The sequence below is a fragment of the Myodes glareolus genome, chromosome 22 (assembly GCF_982192425.1).
Source record: "Myodes glareolus chromosome 22, mMyoGla1.1, whole genome shotgun sequence".
Lineage (NCBI taxonomy): Eukaryota > Metazoa > Chordata > Mammalia > Rodentia > Cricetidae > Myodes > Myodes glareolus.
Genome location: NC_142047.1, coordinates 49,024,948 through 49,050,826, shown reverse-complemented (window position 1 = coordinate 49,050,826; position 25,879 = coordinate 49,024,948). Strand labels below are relative to the sequence as shown.

At 49.3% G+C, this 25,879-nt stretch overlaps 1 protein-coding gene and 1 pseudogene across 2 annotated transcripts; both read right to left on the bottom strand.

Moving 5' to 3' along the window:
- Window positions 1-1,171: 1,171 nt before the first annotated feature.
- On the bottom strand, window positions 1,172-21,546 carry Klhl36 (kelch like family member 36). Of its 2 annotated transcripts, none has more exons than XM_048437395.3 (5): window positions 21,287-21,546; window positions 13,029-13,105; window positions 9,472-10,542; window positions 3,952-4,109; window positions 1,172-1,852 (listed from the first exon to the last, which is right to left on the bottom strand). In XM_048437395.3, exons 2-5 carry the CDS (start codon window positions 13,086-13,088, stop codon window positions 1,300-1,302), a joined length of 1,842 nt encoding a protein of 613 aa, XP_048293352.1. In that variant the 5' UTR covers window positions 13,089-13,105; window positions 21,287-21,546; the 3' UTR covers window positions 1,172-1,299. The 2 variants fall into 2 exon arrangements, with proteins under 2 accessions (XP_048293352.1, XP_048293351.1); XM_048437394.3 differs by lacking the exon at window positions 21,287-21,546 and adding an exon at window positions 14,980-15,175.
- Window positions 21,547-22,601: 1,055 nt separating this feature from the next.
- LOC146890179 (zinc finger protein 408 pseudogene) lies at window positions 22,602-24,393 on the bottom strand (annotated as a pseudogene).
- Window positions 24,394-25,879: the final 1,486 nt, after the last annotated feature.

Here is a 25,879-nt window from a genome sequence, read left to right as displayed (position 1 = left end):
CAGCTCCCCTTAGAAACCACCAATTCTACTCACATTAAACACACACACACACACATGCACACGCATGCACACACACCATCTACCTGAAAGTTCAGAGGTCAGAGACTATAAAGTGCAAGAATGGCCGGCTGTGTTATTTATTATGTATACAATGGTCTGCCTGCATGTGTTCCTGCAGACAGAAGTTGGCACCAGATCTTATTACTGGTGGTTGTGAGCCACTATATGGTTGCTGGGAATTGAACTCAGGAAGAGCAGGCAATGCTCTTAACCACTGAGTCATCTCTCCAGCCCCTAGTTAGGCTTCTTGGGGACCGGTGTACTCATTTGTGCAATGCTCCCAATGACTGGACCAGCCCAGAGAAGTCACTGAAAGCACTACAGGGCTGCGTTTTTGTTTCTGAGAAAATCAAGGCAAGGGGCTGGAGAGATGGCTCAGCGGTTAAGCCTGCTCTTCCAAAGGTCCTGAGTTCAATTCCCAACAACTACATGGTGGCTCGCAAACATCTGTAATGAGGTCTGGTGCCCTCTTCTGTACTGCAGGCATACACACAGACAGAATATTGTATACATAATAAATAAATAAATATTTTTTAAAAAATGAAGGCAGATTTGGGGAGCTCGCTACGACAGTGACATTAGGTAGGCAGCTCACACTACGGAATACCGCACATAAACACGTTTGCGCCTTTCCCTACCCTTCCTTCTTAATGACAGAGAATTCACAAAGATTTCCAGCCAGGAAAATGACATTATTCATGAAAAGAATCTGCTGCTATGGAACCTTCAGCAGGAAAATCAAGAGTCCCTGGGTCTCAACTGCCTGTCCAGGGAGCTTGGGATTCCTATGTCTTTAAATGCACAACAAACATGCATGCCCTTGCCTGAGGTAACTGAATGCAGAATGCAGCTGACGCTCAGAACTCAAGTCTCTGGACAGGCCTCCTCTAGTGCCTCAGCACAGCTTGGGTGTCTGTACGAAAGTTGCAACTAGGTTTGGGGAAGCCCAAAACTTGGGGACACTGATTTTCACTACCAATTTTTCATATAACCTGTGAGCCAGTAACTGTGGGTGGGAACAGTCACAGGGACCTTCAGGGGTGTGTGGCCTGGGAAGAAGGCCCATGCAGACATGATGACCCAATTGCAAGTATTCAAACAAGATACTATGTAAAGTTGTGAAGAATATTTAATTATTATTTACTGTGATAGCATAGAAATACCAGGAATGAAAAAAGTACAAAAAAGCTCCCAGGGTGTGACAGCCGTGGATGTGGCCGCTCTGCCAGAGCCTTGGTGTCACTGACCTCGGTCCTGGCGCTTGTCCTTGCTCCTCTTCTTCTTTTCCTCCAGCCTCGGGTTGAGGGCACACACACAGGCCGACACACCTGCGATGGCGTTGGGGAGGTCCGGACCCCTGCTCCACCTGTCGGCTTCACGGTCATACACCTGCACAGCCCTGGAGAAGGCCGTGTTCTCCCAGCTGTAGCCGCCCAGGATATAGATACGGCCCTGCCACACGGCCACACCCGATTCGCTGTTGGCCTGCAGCAGCGGCGCCACACGGGTCCACTGGTTGCACTGTGGGCTGTAGGCCTCCACGCCTAGCACGTCAAAGCGTTCCATGGACTCCACGTGGTCATCACTGCCTCCAATGGAATAGATGCTGTCACCCAGGCTGCACATGCTGTGCCAGCCTCGAGCTGTTGTCATGGGCCGCCTCTCCTCCCATACGTCCGTCCGGTGGTCATAGCACAGCAGGTTCTTGCGGTATGGGCCAATCTGGTAGTCGTGGCCCCCTGAGATGTACACGAAGTCTTTGTAGATGGTGCCTGCGTGGCCATAGGTGAACCTGCAGAGAGGCCAGGGGACAGAGGAGCTCAGGGCAGAGCCCAGTCCCATCTTTGTGAGTAGGGGACTTGGGCTCTTTGCCAATGGGGTACAGCCTGCTTCTCAGGACGTCATGAGAGCCGGAGGAGAAAACACAGAGCCGGTAAACCACAGACAGCTCGCGGACCTTAGCTGTCAGTGGACAAGGGGTACAGAAGGCAGGTGAACAAGAGTCCCCTGCCTCAGGGAGGATGCATGGGGGCACTCCACCTCCTGTGCAGTTCTCTGTAAACCTAACTCCTCTAAACGCTATCAAAGTGGGGGGAAAAAGACAAAAAAGGATGTTTAACTGGGCCTGTGATGCATGCCTTTAATCTTAGCATTTGGCAGGGAGGTCTCCGTGAGCTCTGGGCCAGCCAGGGCAACAAAGTGAGACCGATAAATATGGGTTCAAAACAATGTCAGAGAGGACCGGAAAAAAGGTTCTGTGGATACAGGTGCCTGACACCCTTAGTCTGATCCCTAGAGCCTACATGGTGGAAGAGGTCAACTCCTGTAAGTTGTCTTCTGACTACCCTGTGTGTGCTGTAGGACCTGTATGTGCACATGCGCACACACACACATACACACACACACACACACACACACACACACACACACACAAAGTGAATATAAAAAGAGAAAAACCCACAACCCCCCCCCCAAAATAGCACAGGGCCAAAGATATGAAACCTTGTGTCATGGTTTGGTCGACAATCAGGGCTAGAAAGGGCCAGGGATGGTGTTCATAGGGAGCGCCCAGGGCAGGCAGAAGAGATGGATCAGGCCTAGCTCCTGGCTCACGTGGGGCTTGTGTAAGCCTGCTATGCCAACAGGGCAATGACTGAGGAAGGCTGGATGGGAAACTCATCAATGTGGGCTGTGCACACATTGCTGATGATGACATCATGGATTGTGTTCACATCAACTAGGAGCACAGGGTGTCTCCGTAGAAATAATCCCACCCCCACACCATTGTCCCAAGACAGTGGTGGTAGTGGCACCCCATCTCAGCATGACCACCAGCTTAATTCTGCCCGACAAATGGTGTTTACCCAGAGAGCCCATCAACACTGCCCACCTGCCCACTGTCACTCCCGGGCTACCTCTCCACTCACCAGGTTGCTAAGGATGCCCAGGGCCTCGTCATAGTGATACAGAGTGTCACCTGCTCACCAATAGCAGCCAGGAATTGCCCCCTAGTGTCTGGACTCCATATTTATTTATTTGAGACAAAGTCTCACTATGTAGCCTAGCATGGCCTCAAATTCAATCCTCTGCCTCAGTTTCCTGGGTGTTGGGATGATAGGCATAAGCCCTCAGGACAGGCTTAATTGTGACTTTAAACACAGATTCATTCCAACCCCACACACCCTGCTAACTCTGTGCATCTTACAGCCAGGAAGGTTCAGAGTCTGGGTTTAGGTATAGCCTAGGCAGGGTAGACAGATGTGTGCAGGTTCAGTGGTGGGGTGCACCGCTATCTATCTCTGGGGTACTCCCTGCTTGCTGGAGGCCACATGAGAATGTCAGAGAGGGCTGGAGAGATGGCTCAGTGGTTAAGAGCGCTGGCTCCTCTTCGAGAGGTCCTGCGCTCACTTCCCAGCAACCACATGGTGGCTCACAACCATCTGTAATGAGATCTGGCGTCCTCTTCTGGTCCTCAGACATACATGCAGGCAGAACACTATACATAATAAATAAATAAAATCTTAAAAAAAAAAAGGAGAATGTCAGAGAGATGGTGTCTAACTTTCCCCAGGCTACCCTGTAGGACTCATTCTGCAGGTAAGCAAATAAAACACAGGTAGGATAAGGCCCATGCCCCTCTGACCTCCTGATTACACCCAGTCAGGCCTTCTAGGAAGGGACTGACCATCCCAACACAACACTCATTCTCTGAAGCCCAGGGCCCAGCCAACTTGAAAACTGGAAATGCTTGTCTTGAGCTGCAGCTGCCTTCAGCCCCTCATGGCCTACTCCATTTTGCAGAAGCCAGGACATTATGAAAACAGAAGGCAAAGACTAAACTTTCTCCTGTGACAATATCACCTTCCAGCAGTTGTCCCAAGCCCTCATCACCTTGGTAAGCCAGCCACGTAAGTCCAGGAGTTGGTCTTGGGGCTGTAGGTCTCTACAGAAGACAGCGCTCCATTCTCGTTCCGACCACCAACAGCCACCAGCATGTCTTCAAGGGAGGCCAGATAGAAATCCACACGGCGCTGGTTCATGGAGGCCACCTGTGGTGAGGGCGAGACACCTGAAGCTTCCTTTCCCCAAGCCCTGGCAGCGTGTTTCTCAACTGAGTCCACAGAGTCAATGGCCCAAGTGGGCCAGACAGTGGCCAGATGAGCTGGGGAGAAGGGCCTGGACTTGAGGAAAATGGGGTGACACTGGTAGAGATTCTGAGAACCCTGATGCTTTCATCAGACCTCAAATCCTCAAGAGGTGCATGGGGCACACCTCCTGAAATTGGTTTGGCTGCACGGTCAACCTCGTGGACTGACATTATGCAAGAAATTAATGACTTTATAAAATTAAAAACAATTCAGTCTCTTATGTTCTTCTGATCTCCTCAGACACCAGACATGCATATGGTGCTCAGACATACATGCATATGGTGCTCAGACATACATGTAAGCATAACACTAATGCATATAAAATAAAACAAATAAATCTATACAAGACTTAAAATTTTAAACAAAAACCAGTTTTCCACTCTTCCCCATCAGGGATTTCAGCAGATTGAGCAATGCCTTACCACTGAAGCACAATTTGGTTGAGATTTTTTTTTTAAATCAATACTGATCCATTGTCACCATCCATGTTAACAGAATAGAAAGTGACTATGGTGGTTTGAAAGAAAAGGGTCCCCAAAGGGAGTGGCACTATTGGGAGGTGTGGCTTTGTTGGAAGAAGTGTGCCTCTGTGGAGGTGGTCTTTGAGGTCTTTTGCTCAGTATCACAGTCTCTTCCTCATTGCCTGCAAGATGTAGGACTCTCAGCTACTACCCCAGCACCACATCTGCCTGTGAGCCACCAGGCTCCCCATCATGAGATAATGAACTGAACCTCTGAAACTATATTCAAGCCACCCCAATTAAATGTTTTCTTTTTAAGAATTGCCATGGTCATGGTGTCTCTTCACAGCAATAGAAACCCTAGATAAGACAGAAGTTGGTACCAAGGACTACAGACAGTATTGCTGTTATAGGCTTGACTAGGTTTTAGTTTGGAGTAATATGGACTTGGGACTATGGATTTAAAAAGCAGTTGAATGTTTTAACTGCTGTTTGATGGGCCATACTAGTAGGAGCATGGAAGACAGTGGTGCTGCGTGTGATTTGATGAACTATGGGGTACCCACTCAAGAAGTTTCAGAGGAAAAGAATTTTAGTATGTTGCTTAGAGATCATTCTTGTGGTATTCTGGGGAAGAAAGTGACTGCTTTTTACCCTTGTCTGAAGAGTTTGCCTGAGGCTAAAGTAAGAGTTTTGGATTAATTCAGTTGGTAGAGGAAATCTCAAAACAGCCTAGTATAGACTCTGTTGTGTAGGTATTAGTGGTAACTCTAATGAAGTTTTATAATGAAGCCAGGCAGTGCCTTTAATCTCAGCACTCAGGAGGCAGAGGATCTCTGTGAGTTCAAGGCCAGCCTGGTCTACAAAGTGAGTTCCAGGACAGCCAAGGCTGTTACACAAAGAAACCCTGTTTCAAAAAACCAAAAACCAAAACGAAACAAAAAAAGATTTATAATGAAAAGGAGCAGGCTGAGCAGGGTAAATTATAAAAAGTAAATTTTGAGGAGAAAAAGAGCACCTGGAAGTGGGATGGAGCTAAACCCTGTGTTCAAGGAGATAAACAAGGTTAAGAAATTAAATAAAGGGAGTGGTGACCTCAGGGCAAGATCCCACCCGGCAAACTTTCCAACTTGGGAAAAGAACTAAAGAAAAGCTCGCCCAACTTTAATCCCCTCACTTGGAAGGCTGAGGCTGACAGACCTCTGAGTCTGAGCCCAGTCTGGTCTACAGAACAAGTTTCCAGACACCCAAGCTTATGGAGCGAAGGAGAGAAAGCTGATGAAGATGTAACTGAACAAGAGATCCGTGTTCCAGCCTCAGCAAGCAGCAGAACTTGGCAGCTTCAGTCACATGGTTCTGGATTTAGAGTTAAGGAGAGAAGAAAGGAATTATGAAAAAAAGCTGCTGAAGCCAGGCATGTATTAGGGTATCCCTGAGTGGAGGCCTACAGAGGCCATTGTGTGAATCTATGAAGTTGAAGCCTGGATTGTCTCAGAGATGTTGAAGATGCTAAAGCCACGGACACCTGTTGAGGACAGCTGCTAACAGGGAGTGGAACCAGCCCAAAAGAAAGAAGTGTGTTGCAGTCAACAAAGCTGAATGGAGCTGGAGATCTGAAGATCGCCTGAAGAGATGCAGACTTTGGAATTTGCCCAGCTGGTTTTTGGTCTTGTTTTGATGCAGTATTTCCTCACTGTGCGTCCTTCCCCAGTTTTGGAACAGTAGTGTATAACCTGGGCCATTATGTGTTGGAAGTATGTGATGTGCTTTTTGGTTTTAATTTTGAAGGGGATTACAGTTAAGAGATTGCCATAAGTCTCAGAAGAGACTTTGAAACAAGTCTTTGAAACAAGACTGCTATAGACTGTGGGAACTTTTAAAGTTGGACTGGATGCATTTTTGCACTATGATATGGCTACAGGTTTTTGGGGGACAGGGAGTGGAAAGTGATGATTTAAAGGAAAATGGCCCCCAAAGGGAGTGGCACTATGAGGAGGATGTGACTTATTGGAGTAGGTATGGTCTTGTTGGAGGAAGTGTGCCACTGTGGAGGCGGGGGCTTTGAGGTCTCATGTATGTTCAAGATACTACCCAGTGCCTCAGTTCACTTCCTATTGCCTGCAATACTTTCAGATACTACTCCAGCACCATGACTGCCTGCATGCCGCCATGCTCCCCATCATGATAATAGACTGAACCTCTGAAACTATGAGCTGCCACCCCAATTAAATGTTTTCCTTATAAGAGTTGCCATGGTCAGTCAGACAGTAGTGGTGCATGCCTTGAATCCCAGCACTTGGGAGGCAGAGGCAGGCGGATCTCTGTGAGTGTGAGGCCAGCCTGGTCTACAGAGCTAGTTCCAGGACAGCTAGGACTGTTACACAGAGAAACCCTGTCTCAAAAAAAAGAAAGAAAGAAAGAAAGAAAGAAAAAAAGAAAGAAAGAAAAAGAGAAAAAAACCAAAAATAAATAAATAACTAATAATAAATAAATAATAAATAAATGCAGTCTTCCTCTGACTGCATCTGTCTCCACCAAACCTCAGAATGCCCTGAGCTCCTGTCTCCTCCTGCCCTATATTCTTCTCTCTACCCAATCATATCACTCCTGTCTCCATCTCCCTAGTGCTGGGACTAAAGGTGTGTGATCCCAAGTGCTGGGATCACCTTTGTGTGAGCTCTTTTGCTCTTTTATTTATTTATTTATTTATTTTTGTTTTTTTTCTTTTTTTTTTTCTTTATTTATTTAGTTTGCAACAAGGTTCCAAACTATTGCCCAAGCTCACCTGGAATCACTACATAGCCCTAATTGGCTTCAGGCTTGTGGCAATTCTCCTGCTTCAGCCTCTTAAATCCTGGGATTACAGGTGTGAACTCCCATGCCTGGGAGGCGTTAAATTCAGCAGACCATGAGGCAATTCGCCACACAGAGGTGTAAGCATAAAGACATTTCAGTAGGTGTCAGTCTAGAGAGGTGACTGTAGAAGGGGACACTCCACTGCATCCATACAGATGCCAATCAACTCACGCTACCACCCTCTTAGCCCTACAAGGCCACAAGCATATCCAGAGGTAGAATGTGAAACTTGGGAAGGACAAGGTGGCATCTTGAAACTCCTGAGCGCTCACTAGCTCAGTATGGTGGTTTGAACGAGAACAGCCCCCGTAGGCTCATAAACTCGCATGCAAAATCCCCGGTTAGTAAACTGTTTGGGAAAGATTAGGAGGTGTGGCCTTGTGGAAGAAGTGTTTCACTGGGAGTGAGCTTTGGGGTTTTTAAAAGCCCATGCCAAGCCCAGTCTCTCTATCTGCTGCCCGAGGATCAACATGTAAAGCTCTCAGTTATAGCTCTACCTCAGGCCTATCTGCTTTTGGCTGTGATGATAATGGACTAATCCTTTGAAGCTGGAAGCAAGCTCCCAATTAAATGCTTTCTTTAAAAATGTACTTATTTTATATTACTTGTATAGGTGTTTTGCCTGCATATATGCATGTGATTCCCGTTTGCTCATGGAGGTTAGAAGACCTCAGATCCCCTGAAACTGGAGTCACAGATGTTTGTGAGCAACCATGTGAGTGCTGGGAACTGAACTCTGGTCCTTTGCAAGAGAAACAAGTACTCCTCAGCCGGGCGGTGGTAGTGCACACCTTTAATCCCAGCACTTGGGAGGCAGAGGCAGGCGGATCTCTGTGAGTTCGAGGACAGCCTGGTCTACAAGAGCTAGTTCCAGGACAGTATCCAAAGCCACAGAGAAACCCTATCTCAAAAAACCGAAAAAAAAAAAAGAAACAAGTACTCCTAACCAACCAAGCCATTTCTCCAGCACTCCCCCCCCCCCCGTTTTTTAAGAGTTGCCTTGGTTACAGTGTCTCTTCCTTTCAACAGAACGGTAACTAAGACATTCAGCTAAGGTGTGCTGATGGGGCCCGATGTCTGGGCTCCACAATGACCCTAAGTTGCATGGAACTAAGTAAGCCTTTGTGGCTTCCGGAACATTACTCCTCAAATATCTCCACAAGAGAAGCCTGATGTGGGATTTCCCTCTGTATGCTTGAATACCATTAATGAATAAAGAAACTGCTTTGGACCTATAGCAGGGCAGAGCTTAGGTAGGTGGAAAGACAGAACTGTATGCTGGGAGAAAGAAGGGCGGAGTGAGGGAGAAGCCACGGAGCCGCTGGAGACAGACCTGCTGAAACTTTGCTGGTAGGCCACGACCTCGTGGTGACACACAGATTAATAGAAATGGGTTAGATTCATATGTAAGAGTTAGCCAATAAGAAGTTAGAGCTAAGGGGCCAAGCAGTGATTTAATTAATACAGTTTCTGTGTGATTATTTTGGGTCTAAGCTAGCCAGGCAGCTGGGAGGAACAAGCGGCCTTCTCCTACAGAAGCCCAGCAGAGGCTCTGAAGCATGGGGACCCTTGCTTGGCTGAGGCCCGTCATGGAGCCTGGAGCAGCCATTGACACGTAATAGCTGTTAGTTGTAATTAGATGTAAGCTGTTAATGGCCACTGTGCTGGAAACAGGACACAGAGTAGCCCCATCAGGGTAGAAAATCCCAGTGAAGAACACCACTTTGGGCAGCAGCGAGCCCTTCAGATGGTGGTTGCGTGGCCTCCCCTGACCCCGACCCCGGGTCATGAGGAAGGCAGCAAGGATGCAGACCATCACTATATCATCCCAGTTCTTTCAGAAGCAGGGCAGCCATCAAGGCGTCCGAACAGGAAGCCAGGGTGAGGTTAGGGAGCTGCAAAGAGGGAGGCCTCAAGAGTAACGAATTAATTTGCTTTAATCTCACCTTGATCCACTGTTTACGGCGGGGGTCATACCTATAAAGAAGGTTAGAGGCTGCATCCCCTCCGTTGTCTCTCGAGAAACTGCCACCAGCAATGAAGATGAAGCCCCCGAGCACGGCAACGCAGTGGTGGCTCCGGCGGGCTGGCAGGGATGTCTCCTTCACCCACTGTTCGTTCTTGGTGTCTAGGAAGCAGGTGTCATCGCTCAGTTCCAAACACCGCTCGGAGACCTCGCCACCCACGAAGAGCAAGCACTCCTCAGAACGCAACGCCGTCCGCTTTGTCTGCAGGACAGGCTGCGCCACCAGGTTGCTGTGGTAGCGCAGGGCCTCCTCCACGAAGCCCTCGCCGTCGGCCACACTGGGCAACAGCGAGCCCATGGCCAGCTTCACACGCTGGAGCAGGATGTCCTCAGGGAAGAGGGGGAAGCGGATGTTCTCGAGCACCCGGCAGGTGTGCGCCTCGCGCTCCGGCTGCTGGGTGAGCCACTGCAGAGCGGCCTGCAGCAGGTCATACTCCCACGTGTGCTGGACCTGGCCACTGCTCAGGTAGACACACAGCTTCTGCACAGAGACGGTCTGCAGGAAGTCAGGCGTGAAGGACAGGGTGCTGAAGCGGCTCAGGACAAAGCTGTCGATGAAGGCATCCAGCCGCTTGAGGCTGTAGATGGAGGCCAGCTCCTGGAGGTAGAGGTAATTGTCCTCACTCACCTCCTGCTCCAGGTACTCACAGCAGAAGTCCACCACTGTCCAGATCTGCAGCAGGTGCGCCGTTTCCAGGATGTAGTCAATGTTGTTGCCGTCCAGCTCCAGCTCACTGCTGTAGAGGAAGTCCACCACGGCCTTGAGCCCCACGTAGGAGGCACCGACCAGTTCCACCTCCTTCTGGAAAGCCTCACGCATGCCCAGTGTGAACATGGAGTTGAAGTAGTCGCTACAGACAGCCAGCAGGTTGCGGTGGGCGGGCACTTGCTGCTCTTCCACCACGAGGACCACATCACAGAAGAGGCCATGCAGCCGCTGCTCATTCAGCCGCTGCAGCACGGTGGTGGAGTGGTCAGCCCGGTGGTACACCTGCGCGAGAAGAGAATGTGCGTCAGGAGAGAAAGCACAGGCCTGCTGTCCATGGCCTGCAGGGACCACAGTCAGCCCAGAGGTAACGACAATTGTTATAAGATGGAATAAGAGCCACAGAAGTAAACCCCGGAGCATCACAGGGGCATCGGAGAGCATGCTTCTCCTTTCTTGTCCTCCCTCCTGTAATGTTTTATAAATTTGGCTGGGTGTGCTGGCACAAGCCTATAATCTTAGTATCGAGAGGCAGAGGCAGTTGGGCCTCTGTGAGGCCAAGGCCAGTCTTGGTCTACCTAGAAAGTTCCAGACCAGCCAGGACTACATAAAGAGACACTGCCTCAAATAAAATGAAACAAGAGAATAAAATATTTATTAGCACATAAGCACACAGCACAATGTGAATGTGGAGGTGAGAGGTCCGTTCTCCTTTCAGCTCAGACATTCAAGGCAGGGAGCTCGGGTTGTCTGTCAGACTTGAGCAGCAAGTGATTTTGCGTGTTGAGTCGTCTAGCCAGCCCACTATATATAATCCCTAGAAACTGTCTACTTGGCAGATCTCTGTGAGTTCCAGGCCAGCCTGATCTGCAGAATGATAGTTTAGGACAGCCAAGACTACACAGAAAAACCTTGTCTCGAAAAAGCAAAGACAAAAACAAACAAAGAAAACCCAGAAACAACAAAAGGAACTGCCTGTGTGCTTTCTCTGTCTTCCTCTTTTACCACCAGGAGCCTAAGGCTTCCTCTCTTCTGTCTTCTCTTTCTTTCCTTTTTTTTCCTTCTTCTAAGTCCTGATAGATACTTTGTAAACATTTTCCCAACAGGAGAGTGCTGCTGTACCACCCCCGCCCCCACTGCTAAAAGTCCGATGGATTGAAGTTAGAACTCCATCTCTGTGTCCTGCCAGCTGTGTGGTCTCAGGTTAGACACAGACCCACTTCCTCGCCTGACCAAAACGAACACATTTATCATTCAGATGTAGGGAATCAATGAGACGGCCCAGAGGGCGTTTGAGAAACGTGGGCTGCTGTGCTTAAAGCTCCAAGGGGAAACAGTCTCCTGTCTTACAAAGTGCTGGGTTCACTGTTGTGCTAAACCCTCCCCTCCCCGTGTCCTCTGCTCAGTTTCAAGGAGTCCACCATCACCACCCACCTGATGCCCGTTCTCATCTCAGATTCTGGGCTGAGAACCCAGGGACGGGCACACCTGTAGGAATGCTGTCCTCGGGCTGCCCATTCTTAGTTGGTGTTTGTTGACCGTACCAGCTGTTTGTATTTTCCTTGTGTTGTTTTCTTCTCCTCCTCTCCCTTTCTCTTCATCTCCTCCTTCTCCCCTTGTCTTGTGGACAATCGCCACGCCCAGCCCTCCTGTCCTCTTGTTATGTCGTGGAGGGTGATCTTTAATTTCTGATCCTCTACCTCCTGAGTGCTAGGATTACAGGTATGTTCCACTGTACCCTGTATATACAGTGTTGGGGACTGAACCCAGGGTTTCATGCGTGCCAGGCTAGTCAAGCATTCTCCCAACCCTTGTATCTTGTATTCCTTATTTCTTTTTCTTTTCTTCTTTTTCTTTTTAAAATGTTATTGTTATTACATTTATTGACTTAGTTTCTTGGGGTGGGTAGTGATGTGTGCCACTGTTTACATGTAAAGCTCAGAGGATAACTCACATGAGTTAGCTCTCTCCTTTCACCACGTGAATCCCGGGGTTTGAACTCAGGATTAGTTTAGTTGCAAATGCCTTTACCCACTGAGCCTTCTCACCAGTCCTGTTTGTTTTTATTGATTTTTGTTTGTTTGTTTGTTTTCTTCTAAGACAGGGCTCTCTGTAGCCCTGGCTGTCCTAGAACTCACCCTGTAAACTCAGAGATCCATCAGTTTCTCCTGGAGTTAAAGGTATGTGACACCTCCATACACACATATACACAGGCTGGTTTTTGAGAGAGGATTTTGCTAAGTAACTCTGACTGGCCAACCAGCCTGTACTAATTATATAGGCAGGACTGACCTTAAACTCTTGGTTGTCTTCTTGTCTCAGCCTTCAAGTGCTGAGATTACAAATGTGCACCCTGCCCACGTGGGCAATGGCCATTCTCCCTGGACTCTTTCCTGACTTGCTGAGGCTGATTCTAATGGAACCAACTTGATGTAGGCTGGTGGCCAGAACCCAGGGAGTCCATACTTGTTCATTCTTGGGGTCCCAGGGAGTTGGACACAAACAGGGAAGTGATCGCTGGTATCCTAACATCAGGAAGATGAGTCCTACTTTAAGGTCAGAGGCTCCATGAGACTCACATCGTTGGTAAGGTCCACATGAAGGCAGAAGTTCCTTGATTCTTTTGTCCCACCCGTCATGGTGATATGGAGAACAGAGGGAGCTACACCCAGCAGCTCCTCTGCAAACCCACATGTGGACACAGTTAAGGAGACATAAGACGGAGGCAACTGGAATTGATACCACGGGTGGAGAGGCACTGCCCACGTTACCTTTGAAGATTCGCTGATTTTGTAAGGCCGAGACACTCGCATCTGCTTGCTTGCCTCCATTGTGAGTGATTCCCGACCTACAATGAGAATAGTGTTTCTGTTAGCTGTGGGCCCTGCAGGCAGACACCACTGTCAGCAAATGAAGAAACCATCCCGTGAAGGATGGAGAGTGAGAGAGAACGAGACACTGTGTGTAAAACGTCAGGTTGCTGTTGCTGCTTAGTGTGAGATCTGAGTTGGCAAGGAGAATTGAAGGAACGGAAACAGAGATCCCTCAACCACAAGAGGAGACTCTATTAACTTGAAGGGTATCTCACGACCTGGTACACAGGACAGCACACAGTGCAAAGTCTGTGTGTGTATGTGGGGGAATGAGCTCATTTTTTTTTAAAAAAAAAGTTGATTTATTTGGGAACTGTGGGGTAGAAGCTAGGCCAGTTGCTCTTTTCAGGACATTGGGTATCTGTATGGATATCAGAGTTCAGGAACTCTGAGCCCATTTTTATGGAGTCAGCTGGGAGCAAGGAGACAACTTCCTTTACTAACCCTTAATTCATGACCCTGTATCGTCTACAGTGTGGCATCTCACAGCACTTAGTCTGTGTCTCGTGCTCACATTTCCCCCCCCTTAACTTTAATTTTATTTATTTTGTGAAAGCCTGGGAGAGTTAAGCTCTTTTTTCCATCATATGGGACCCAGGGATTGAACTCAAGTTGTCAGCCTTGGGCAAACACCTTTGTCCACGGAACCATCTTGGAACTAGGCTTTGGGGGACTTTGAAGACTAGGAGGGCACTGGCAGGGGACACCCAGTAAGGAATAAATCTGTTGAGTTAAGCTTAATTTGACTTGGAGAAATTCTGCTCAACTTGGTTCTCTAGCTGTGGTCAGAAACATTATGTTCGTGTTTGGAGTCTATGGCCCTGCCCCGATATGTTAAGGGATAGGGGATGATGAGGGGGAGGAAGGGGGACACACTGACACGGGACCACTGCAAACAACCTAAAGTTGCTACTTCCCTACTCTCAACCCCCTGAAATAAGCTTGCCCCAACAGCGCCCACAGAGAACCCGACCTCCATCCATCCTTTGGGAAGATTGGAAAGGTGCAGACTCTCGCTGGTCTAATTAACAGCCCGTAACGATGAATCAGTCTCAGTTCTCCACCTCATTTTCCTTACGAACCCATCTTGGGCATAACACATAGACCGAGATTGGGGTTTGGAGAAATTTTCCCCGGTTCTGCTGAGTCCACAAGAAGAATCATTTTGTTATCTATTGAAGAAAGAGTCTTTGCTAAAGCAGAACAATGTGCTACGAAGTCTGGGCGGTTAGGAGATAAACAGGGAGAGAGGGGGCTCCAGTGTTCCCCATGGAGGAAGAAATCCGGGGACATTCCATTCTGTTCGACTCTCCCTGGGAACGAAGAGAGGAGTGGATCTTTCGGAGAAAACTAGTAACTTTGTGTCGAAGCTCTGCCCATGCAGGGACTCTGACTGTCCCCGGGCTGCAGGAGGCCCAGAGAGAAGGGAAGCAAACCAGTCATCAAAAAGCACCTATTTACTGCATACCCCTGGCTCCCTCGGTTCACCTTGGCCGACAGAGACTGAGTACCATTGTTCCCACAGTGAGAAAATCACACCCTGGCTGGGCAGGTGGCTGAGGGGCCCGCCCAAGGTCACAGAGAGGAAAACACAGACACCTTCTCTGCCCATCTACTACTTAGGGCGACCAGCCAGGTCTCTGATTCCTCACAGTCTGAGAGCGTTCTTTTCTAGGCCAAGGGATCCAGAGAGAGAGAGAGCGCTCCAGTACCGGGCTCGCCTTAGTCTCAGGGATCGTGTCTGTGGCCGCTAGATGCGTCCTGGGCTACGTGCAAGTAGGTGAGGTGAAGGTGCAGAGCCCCCGCCCGGGGTCCCCGGGATCCAGCACGCAGCCCAAGCTGCACTCACCGTCCCGGGTCCCGCCCGGCAGGCGCTTAGGCGCTGAGGCGCTGAGGGAGGCGTGGGCCGCACCTTTGCACCCACGAACCCGAATCGCGCCCGCTTGCAAGCGGCTACCAGAGCAGCGCGCGCTGCGGGGCTACGGTGCCCGCTCGAAACGCAACCATCCCTCCACTAGGAAGTGCAAGCCTGCACTGTCAATGGCGGCTGAGGGGCGGGGCCTGAAGGCGGGACGAGAGGCGGGGTCTGCAGGGTGGAAGGCGGAGCGTCGTTTGAGTGGCGGGTCTGTTGGAGACTAACAGGCAGGAGGGCGGAGCTCAGTTTTAGGGGCGGGGTCTGTGGGCGGGAAGGTGCTTAGCCCGCAAGGGTCTGGAAGAGGTACCCAGGGTTCCTTACTATTGATCTCTCTTAGCCGCACCCCAGCTGTCCCCTAGGCAGGCCAGGCATGCTCCACAGAAACTTTCTGGCCCCCACGTCCCGGGCTCCAGGACACGAGGTGGCTCCGTGGGACAGACCTCAGGGCATGTCAGGGGTTCCGGGATGGCTGTGCTCTCCTCACCTTCTCTCAGGGGCAGCATCCCTGAGAGCATCCCTGCACCCTGTGTCCTGCTTTCTGCTTCTCCTTACTGTTTATCCCAATCTATTACTATTACGTTTTTCTTTCTTCTTTTTCTATCTATCTATCTATCTATCTATCTATCTATCTATCTATCTATTTATTTATTTTGAGGCCCAGGACCTCAATTACCATGGCCCTCAACTTTGCCCTTGTTGGCTCATCATATTTTACATAATTCGTTTCTTCTTTTTCTTCCCTCCCTTTCTCCCTTTTCTTTCTGTTTCTTTTCCACTTGAAGCCCTCCAGTGAACGTTATAATCCTTGCTGGGTTCCTGTGGCAGGTACTCGGCCTCTCAGTAAATATTTGTTGAGCTGAGATCATCATTAATTCATCTATCAATGATCCAACTTCACTCACGCTATAGCCTGGAAGATCCTTGAAGCGGTTCCCATATGCGAAAGAAGCTAGAGACGAGTCGAAAGGACGCTCCCAGCTGCATTTGGTGGCACACAGCTGCCGTCCTTGGGAGGCTGAAGCAGGAAGATGAAGAGTCCAAGGACAGATTGGGCTACATAGTGAGGTTTTTGTCTTAAAAAAAGCAAACCACTTGAGAACAAAAGACGTAAGTAAAATGTTCAAACAGGAAGATGGGAAAGCCAGGAAGCACAGCAGAGGACGCCAAGGGTCGGAGAGCCGGGACAGTTAACAGAGGAAAATAAGGGACTTTCAGGGGGTGACAAAAAAGTTTTGAAATGAGAGCATTGTTAGTTTGCATACCCGTGTGAGCATAAATTTATGTCCACCTATTATTATCAAGATTTAACTAAAGAGATTTTTTTTTCTTAAGGTAGAGCAAACTGACTTTGAACTCATACCGCTTCTTCAACTCGTTGCCATAGACAACCTAACTAGAGCTATTTTAGTAAACCTGTAACTTCACGTTCGTACCCGAGGTGTTGGGTTTGGAAAGACAAAGAAGAAGATGCACAGCCCTGAGGTGAGGGGCTGTGGTCAGGCCTTGGACAAACCTGGAAATCTGCAGGTGACCTGGGTAGTGATATTTCATTTGTATTTTAATAAATAAAGCTGGCCTGAAGATCAGAGAGTAAAATGACCACCCTGGTCAGCATTACAGACCAGGCAGTGGTGACACACACCTTTAATCCCAGTAGCCACACTAGTTTGCCATAGAAACTGGGCAGTGGTGGTGCACGCCTTTAATCTCAGCCCTAGAGAGGAATATAAGACAGGAGGAGACAGTCCTCAAACATAGTCTCATTCTGAGATTCCTTGATGCAGGATCTCCATTTCAGGCTCAGGTAGAGAGAGGTAAGAGCCAGTGACTGACTGTTTTGCTTTTCTGACCTTCAGGTTGAACCCTAATATCTGTCTCTCAGTTTTTATTATTCGTGCTATGGACCTGGGTCTGTAAATCTAGCCTAGGCCTCTTCATATCTCCCTAAGAGCATGGAGTGAACTAACTTCCATTTTCTGCCTTTCAAAAACTTTCTGCCTCACTTACAAAAGTAGTGAATGCCAACCAACCATGGTGCATCATGCTTGTAATCCCAGCACTCGGGAAGCAGAGGCAAGAGGACCATCATAAACCTGAGGTAGGGCCTTGTTATGTGACCAGGGATAGCTGGAACTCTTGGTCCTTCTGCCTCAGTCTCCTAAATGCTGAGACTCTATGATTTCTAAACAATAATAATGTCAGCAAGCCCTTGCAGTTTACTATGCCCTTGACATGGCTCTAAACTCTGCATGCACAGGAATTCATTTGGTCTCGACCCTGGGGGAAGGCACAGATGCAGAAGGTAAGACCTGGAGAAGAAAAACCCCTTTCCTGAGATTGCCCGCCTTCCAGAAGCAGAGCTCTGATGCCTGGCAATCAGCCTCCACAGCTTGCATCCTAGCCTGGCCCCTGCTACCCAGTGCCTCATAGTGATACATGTGCCTCCCCACAGAGAGCTCAGAAAACAGAGGAGAGCAAGAAAGGGGAAAACATCAGCCACCAAAAAGAACAGCTGTGGGCATTTAAGACAATCTGGCCCACCAGGTGTGGAGGCGCCCGCCTTTTAATCCTAGCACTTTGGGGGAGGAAGAAGTGGGGTCATTGCTATGAGTTCAAGGTCAGCCTGGTGTCTACATAGTAAGTTCTAGGAGAGTCAGGACTACCTAAAGACCTTGTCTCAAAAAAAAAAAAAAAAAAGATACACAGCCCAAAGTCTTTCCCATTGTGTATTCCCTGTGCACCTATGCAAACAAATGCATGATTTGGACTCTTTGGTAGCTTTTCCACTCTTTGCCAACATGAATTCATCTCATGACAGCAGACTCTCCTGTTGCATGGCCCTAATGGAAGTGTCTGGTCCTGCAGCGCAGATTATGCACTGGGTCTCCCCCATTGGTGAATGCTCAGCTAGCATCCCTGTCATAAATGGCATGGAGGTGAATGCTGCTTGCCTGTTCTTGTGTTTAAGACCCCAGAAGGAGGGTCTTAGTGGATACCTCTGACAGGGACTCCATATTGTCACCTCGGAGATTCAGCATGAAGCTGAGGCACAAAACAGGACAAAATGTTCCGTTGTTTCTGTGGTCTACTCCAGACCAATCATAGTTTTGTTTTGTGTGAGTCTCTCTCTCTCTCTCTCTCTCTCTCTCTCTCTCTCTCTCTCTCTCTCTCTCTCTCTCTCTCTCTCTGTGTGTGTGTGTGTGTGTGTTGTTTTTTTGAGACAGGGTTGCTCTGTGTAACTCTGTCTGTCCTGGAACTCACTCTGTAGTCCAGACTGGCCTCGAACTAACAGAGATCTGCCTGCCTCTGCTTCCCAATGGCTGGGATTAAAAGGCTTAGGCTGCTATACCTGGCTCCAATCACAAGTGTTAAAGTCACTATTTCATTTTTAATTCCTTGGGACATAAGAAGGGAGACTCAGGAACACTTGCAGACTGTCATAGGCCACCCTGAGCCACACTAAGTCATCTGGTAGGCAGCACTCACAGGTCCCCATCAGGGACACTGATTAAGAGGTAGGAATGAGGAACTTCCAGGGCCCAGATCTATTACCAGTTCTACCATCTCATCATGCTTTGCATACACAGAACAAGTGCAAGGTTAGGTGACTCCAAAGAACAAGACAATTTAAACCTCAGCTTAAGGCCTTTGTGAATACAGAGCCTGTGTAATCCCAGAGACCACAGACCCATACAGTTGGCCCTAGAAAATAGTTTGGATTGTCACCAAAGAGCCCACTCTAATGAGGTCTGTGTTATTTCTCTGCCCAACCTTCTGTTCAGAAGTGGATGTTAGGGTTGGCGATGTGCCTCAGGGGTAGACGTGCTTATCTAGCATGTATGAAGGCTTGGGTTCTGTCTCCAGGACAGCATAAAAACATGAAGGAAAAAAAAAGAAAAAGAAAAAGAAAAGGAAGGAAAGAAAGAACAGGAGAAAGAGAGAGAGACTATTAGGGAGAGAATGCAGAGCTCCGAAAGACTCTTGAGGTTGGCTGGGCTCCTGGAGGAGGTTGGCTGGGCCACGAAGGTGGGGCCAGCTCTCTAAACACTCGGTTCTGCTTGCCAAAGGTTTGTCCGTGGCCCTGGCCTTCCTCCCAAGGGCTGAATAATCTAGATAGTTCTGTACAAAAGAACAGGCTTGCTGGCCAGCCCCAGTTATGTCTTTGCTGGGAATCCTTGGCCGGCACATCCTGTAGATTTGGAACTGCACTGGGGCTGGGAAGGTCAGAATGCCTTTGGAGGGTGAGGCTGGCACATGGAGAGGGCCACAGTGGGAATATAGGCCAGCCTGGGTGGGGGGTGCCTCATCTCTGAGTAGAGAAAACAGACCTCCCTTTTGAGTTGCTTATCACCCCTTCCCCCATCATCCTCCATATTTCCCTCCTGGTTTTGCCCGGGATGAGTCCTGGCATGGCTGCACCCTTGATGAGTGAACTGTACCAGCTACTTTGTTGTGCCTCCGTTTCCCCACCTCCAACCCGCGCCCCCCTCTGGTGATGTCATCAAAGCTTAGTGAATTAATCCATGGTTTCTCCAAACCATCTGTGACGTAACTGTTAACCTTAGCTGATGATACACGATGCTCAACCACCCACACAGGTACTCTCCTGTTTAAACCCTGATCCTCGATAAAACTGACAAAGTCTGGAGTGGGCTCTCTCTAGGAGTCACACACTCAGGCCATCATCTGCTTTAGGCATTTCTCAACATCACCCTTGGATGGGATGGGAAGGAAGACACCAGCCAACCTGGACAGAGGCCTGGAGGAGGAAGGAGCTGCCATCTGGAAGCCACTATGCGTGTAATGAGTGCATACCCCTGCTCTAGCGTGTGAACACTGAAGCCCCTCACCCACTAGTAATGCCCACAGCCTGATTCACCCATGGTGTGTGTGGGAGAGGCATGGCACCTTGCTTCTCTTTCTGCTGAGCCGTAAAAGGCTCAAGGACTCAGGACTTCAAGATCGCAGGCCTTGAGCTCTGCCCCAGCTCAGCAGGTGGTCCTCAGTCATCCAGGTCCCCTCTGGAGCCATCACATCATTCTCGACCTGGGTAAAAGACCCTCCCAGACTGCTGTGGCAGAAGGACAGCAAAAGCATGCGCTGGGACCTCTGCTGGCTGGCAACCTCCCCTCCCCCGCTCCGTGGAACCTAAAGCCGGGGATTTCTGCAGTGCCACAGGAAAACCTTGACCCTGTGTGCACTTTACATCCTGGAATCTGGCATCAGTCTCTGGTGCTCAAACCCTTAAGCTCCCGGCTGTGCTATTCGGAGAAGCCACCATCAGCCACATGCCGCTATTTCTAATGTCAGCTTTTAACTAGTCAAGATTTATATGAGATTATAAATTCAGATTTCCACACACTCGCCATGTTTTAAGTCCTCAGCAACCACATGTGGCTAATAGCTGTCATAAGGGACAGGTTGCAGAGCATGTCCATCCTTCCAGAAAGTTCTATAGGGCATGATGCCCTAAAGTAGGGCATGATGCCCTAGGCTGCCTACCCAGAGCAAGCCACTTACTGCTCGGGTCCTTGGTTTCCTCGTCTGCAAAATGGAAATTCACCTGTTCCTCAGCAAACATGTAACTGAATGCCTGCATGGTCAGGAAGTATTTTTTAGGAGCCTAGGATGTAACATCAAATGACACAAATATAAAAAAGCCCCATGGGGCAGACCTTTCAGAGGAAGGACAATGACATCCGTCTCTGAGGGTTAATCTGAGGACAGAAAGGGAAGAAATGAACGTGCCAACCCAATTGACATGCTTAAGACATGTTACCTGCTATTATTATTTTGAGATAAGTTCTCACTGGAGGCCCAAGCCGGCCTGGAACTCAGTCCTTCTGCCTCAATCTCTCGAGTGCTGAGATTACAACATTTGCTAGTCTGTTTAGCAGAGCTGCTGTTATTGCTAGTAATTTCCCGCAGTTCCGCTGCTCAGAACAGTAAGCACGTAGCACACAGGTATCCGTTTTTCTATTCTGACTCCACAGCAGACATTGTTAACTTCCCCAACCTCTGAGGTAACAATGGGATTTTTTTGGGAACTGATCACCAGGCTGTACTAACACATATCGCCAGGCCTCTCAATTGTCCCTGTGAACTTCACGAACTCTGCTCCCCACACCCCAAACTCCCTGACCTGCACAATCCCGGGTGCTGAGATCCCTCAGGTCCTGACTGCAGAGTTGAGGCTTTGTCCCTTGTCCCTCTTTAGAAGAAACAAGCCTATGGCCGGCACCTTGTCAGCTGCACGGTTGCTCCTGAGCTGGGTGACAGTCGCTGATTCCTTGCTTGCCTGTTGGGTGTAGCCTCTGGCTTGTCTGGCTCTCTTCAGGTGTTGTGGAGCGTTTGTGGTGGTCTTCTCTTTTATTCAGGAAAGAATGGGCCGTGTCTTGCTGGGCAATCAGTATTGGCCAAACGGGGCTGAGCAAAGCCAGCCTTGGATCTGCAGTAGGAGAAGACAGATACTGAGCACAGTTGTCAGAGGGCTAGATAAGGGAGGGCAGAGACTGGCCTTGCCTCTGGGAACCAAGGGAGGCAGGAACACAGGGTTCTGGGGAGTATGCTTCACACTCGAGGAGGTGCCCATGCCTAGTCATTGTGCCCAGCCCCTGCAGCCTGACCCTTTGAAATGCCTGTACTAGACAGATTCAGCAGGCTGTCCTGGATGAATCTCCCAGCATCCGGTCTTGTTGATTGTGCTTGTTCAATCACTTATTCAGTACATGAGCCTTAATGACCCATGATATAAAGATAGACTAGCTTTGCTTCTGCCACTAAGCAACTGTGTGACACTGGGTCAGTTACACTCAAACAAACAAACAAACAAACAAACAAACAAACTGAGGCTCAGGCTGCCTCCACCTTGCTATTTGCACCAAGATGACCTTGAATTTCTGATCCTCACGGTTTCACAGCCTCAGTTCTGGGGATTCAGATGTGCCACTACATCTGGTTTTTTGGTAGTGGGCATGTAACCCTGGGCTTCATGTATGTTAGGCAAGTATTCTACAGCTCTGGTCCTTTACAGATACTTTTGTGGCCTCTTGAATGTCACTGTCCCTGAGGTTTGGGGGAGGGTCGAAAGTGTGTTATTGCATAGAGATGACTTTCATGGTGGCTGGGGTGCTGTAACTGTATGCTGGGAACAGGGTCACTGCTTCAGTCACACATACATGCACAAGCATGTGCATGCATGCACAGGCGCATTTACACACATCCACATCCACACACAAAAATGCACACTTATTTCTGCATCTAAGGCCTTTTCTCTTTCACTCTGTAGAAGTTGAATGAACTTTCTTTTTCTTTTTTCTTTTTTCTTTTTTCTTTTTAGTTTTTTGAGACAGGGTTTCTCTGTGTAACAGCCCTAACTGTCCTGGAACTTGCTCTGTAGACCAGACTGGCCTCAAACTCACAGAGATCCGCCTGCCTCTACCTCCCAAGTGCTGGGACTAAAGGTGCACACCACCACTGCCTGGCAGAACTTTTTTATTCTAGAACAGTCTTTATGCAGAGTTCTTGTAGGGGTGGGGGTGGACATGGTGAAGGTGTCAGGTGCCTGTTTCTACCTCTACCACCTCGACCTAGCCATAAAGCCCATTTCCTTGTGGATCAGCACCGGGCTGGGGCTAGGGGATGACTCCTCCAGAACTACAGAGCACTTTTTCTGGCTTTCAGAGATGGTGACCTCCACCATACCCCTACTTGGGAGCACTTCCTGTTGGCTGCACGTGTCCAGCAGCTCTGGCTCACTTTGTAGGAACACCACAATGGACTCAGAGGCAGCGGAAGGCAGAGAAGGGCTGGAGGAAACCCCATGCTGGTGACTGAGCTGGTATCGCTTGAGGCTTTGAGGGAGGGCATAGCCCACGCCACAGACAGGGCATTGATCTGGCTTGTCTGTTGTGTGGGACCTGCGGTGACAGTGCAGCTTGGTAGCCAGTAAACTGGGCCACACTGGGGGCATTGAAAGGGCCTCTCCCCCGAATGTAGGCACTTGAGCAAGAAGTGTATGTGGGCCTCCACAGGCCTTCCCACACACAAGGCGCAGGTAAGCCTCACCAGTGTGGGAGATGAGATGGTTCTGCAGTTTGGGAAGCTGAGGGAAAGTATTGGCACAGTGTGGGCATAGATAAGGGTGCTCCCCTGTGTGCAGCCTCAAGTGTCCTCAGAGGTTGCCCCATTGGCAGAATACCAGGTTCCAGTGTGGGCACAAGAAGGACTTTTTCCCAGTGTGGAGCTTCATGTGGTTTCCATAGTGAACCCTGGGTGATCAGGAGCTGCCCACACACTGGGCATGGGCATGGGGAAGGGGCATCTGGCATCAGGTGGGTCTGCCGGCGTCAACGCAGGGAAGATCAGCGAGCAGAGACTTTGCCACATTGCTCACACACAAAGGGCCGGGCACCTGAATGGACCAACTGATGCTCTCTGAGGCCCCTGTGGGTACCATAAGCCGCCTCCCACTGTGAGTAAGGGAAGGTCCTCACCCCTCAATGGCCTAGCACATAGGATTTGAAGCTTTCCTTGGAGCTGCAACTCTTGCCACACTCAGTGCCCAGGAAGGACTTGTGACCTGGGTACACAAATGCCTGCTCCTTGAAGTGGCACAGCTGCAGGAATGCCTTGCCACGTTCCCCACACCAGTACTGTCACCCCCTGCTTTGAGGAGCTTCCTTCTGGGTCAGGAAGGCTACACAGCAGAACAGGGAAGCTAGGGAGCTGGGTTCTGGGCTTTGAGATCTGTACTGTAGACAGGCATTCATGGCTGGGGACGTGGAACTTCTTTTTTCTTTTCTTTGTTTTTTTAATAGGTTTTTCAAGACAGGTTTTCTCTGTAGCTTTAGAGCCTGTCCTGGAACTAGCTCCTGTAGATCAGGCTGATCTTGAACTCACAGAGATCTGCCTGTCTCTGCCTCCTGAGCGCTGGGATTAAAGGTGTGCGCCACCACCGCCCAGCGACATGGAACTTCTTGACTGGGCAGGTTTGCACCTGGGTCCCTCTGGGAGTCAATAAACCGGTTTCATTGCTCTCTGGGTTCTTCTGGGCAGCTGAGTTGCCCTGAGGTTCTGGTGATGTCTGTGGCAGGCACTCCTTATCCATGCCTTGTAGCAGCAGGCTAAGGGGTTGGCTGTCCTTGAGAGATTGATCCCGGATTTGGGCCACAGGTCTGGAACCTACCCTATTTCCTCCTTGGATACTATGGGGTGACTCATGGCCAGGATCTGTGCAGGACTCTGCTGCATCTTCTGGAGGCGTGGGGAGACCACTTCTTCCCGTGTAGCAGACTCCTCTTCTGCCACCACCACTATAGCTGTTTCTTCCTCTAGCTTGGGGTGCATGACACTTAGGTTCTTTGAGGGAGGCTGTAGGCACAGCAGCAACTCAGAGCCTGGCAACGCAATCTGGTGCACCTGCAGGTGAAGCTTCTTATTGATCCAGACCAAGGACCCATTTCCACCACTCTGCAGCCTAGCTTGCTGCACCAAACTGATTCAAGCTGAACTTTGCTTCCAGGTACATATGGCTCCCCACCTTCCTAGTGACAGTTTCTTTGCAAGAACTGTTTGGCCCATTAGCTCAAGCTTACTATTAACTAGCTCCTACAAACTTACATTAACTCATTTCAATTATTCTATATTTCACTACAAGGCTTGTGGCTCATTACCTCACATCTTTGTCAGCTGCCAGACTCCACCCACTTTTTCCCTGTATCTTTGTTTACACTGGCAGGCAGGAGAGAAATCACTCAAATAGGACCAGATGGGACAGAGAAAAGACTTCCAGCTACAAGAACCAACTCCACAAAGTTGTCTTCTGACCCTCCACATTTGTGCCGTGGCATGTACCCCTCATAATAAATAATTAGGTAAAATTGAACGATAAACTCTCCCAGGGCTCCTGGGAGGAAAGCATATTGGCTCAAAATATGCATGAACGCCAGGAGAGGCATTTGCACTATGCATGCAAGGTAAGTGGGGGACCAATAGACAGACTACAGGGGAGAAGAGACCCCAAAGGGAGGGGGGAATGGCCTTGTAATCCCAGGCAGAGCAGAGTTTGACTGACATGGGATGCCCGCAGGAAGCAGTAAGCAATAGGGTGACCCCATGGGGCAAATCCTCCTTAGCACTGAGGTGGGTCTCAGGCATAGACTGTATTTGAATTTCATAAGTTAATCGTGAATTTTTGTGGCGACAAAGCCCATGTCTCCACACTCTTGCCACCCCCAGCATACATTCCTTATCGGCCTTAAGGGTGTTTGGAAGCCAGGTGTGATGGTAAGGGCCCTCTATCTCACTGTTTAACCATCCTACAGGAGGATGGAAGTTTGGAGATCTGCCTGGATTACATAGTAAGTCCAAGACTGGGCTGGGTAACTCAGTGAGATGCTGTCTTGAAGTGACCAGTAAAAAAGCAGGCTGGGGGCCAGACGGTGGTGGCTCAAGCCTTTAATCCCAGCACTCAGGAGGCAGAAGCAATCAGCTCTTTGAGTTCAAGGTCAGCCTGGTCTACAGAGTTCCAGGACAGTCAAGGCTACACAGAGAAACTCCTGTCTCAAACAACCAAAGAAGCAGACAAAACGAGTGCTCAACAGGCTAAGACTGCTTTATTGGAAACAGTGAGGGGCCCCAGCCTTTCTCTGTGAGGATGGTTGAATGCACTGGGAGCAGGGAGGATGGTTTATTGTTTCTGCAGATGGAACAGGAATGCTCAGGCTGCGGCTAAGCCATTCTTTATGGCTAGGGGGCTATTGCTGGTCTCAATTCCTCATGATCCAGGGCTATCACTCAACAATGGTGTTACTCAGTCATGGTCTCCAAACAA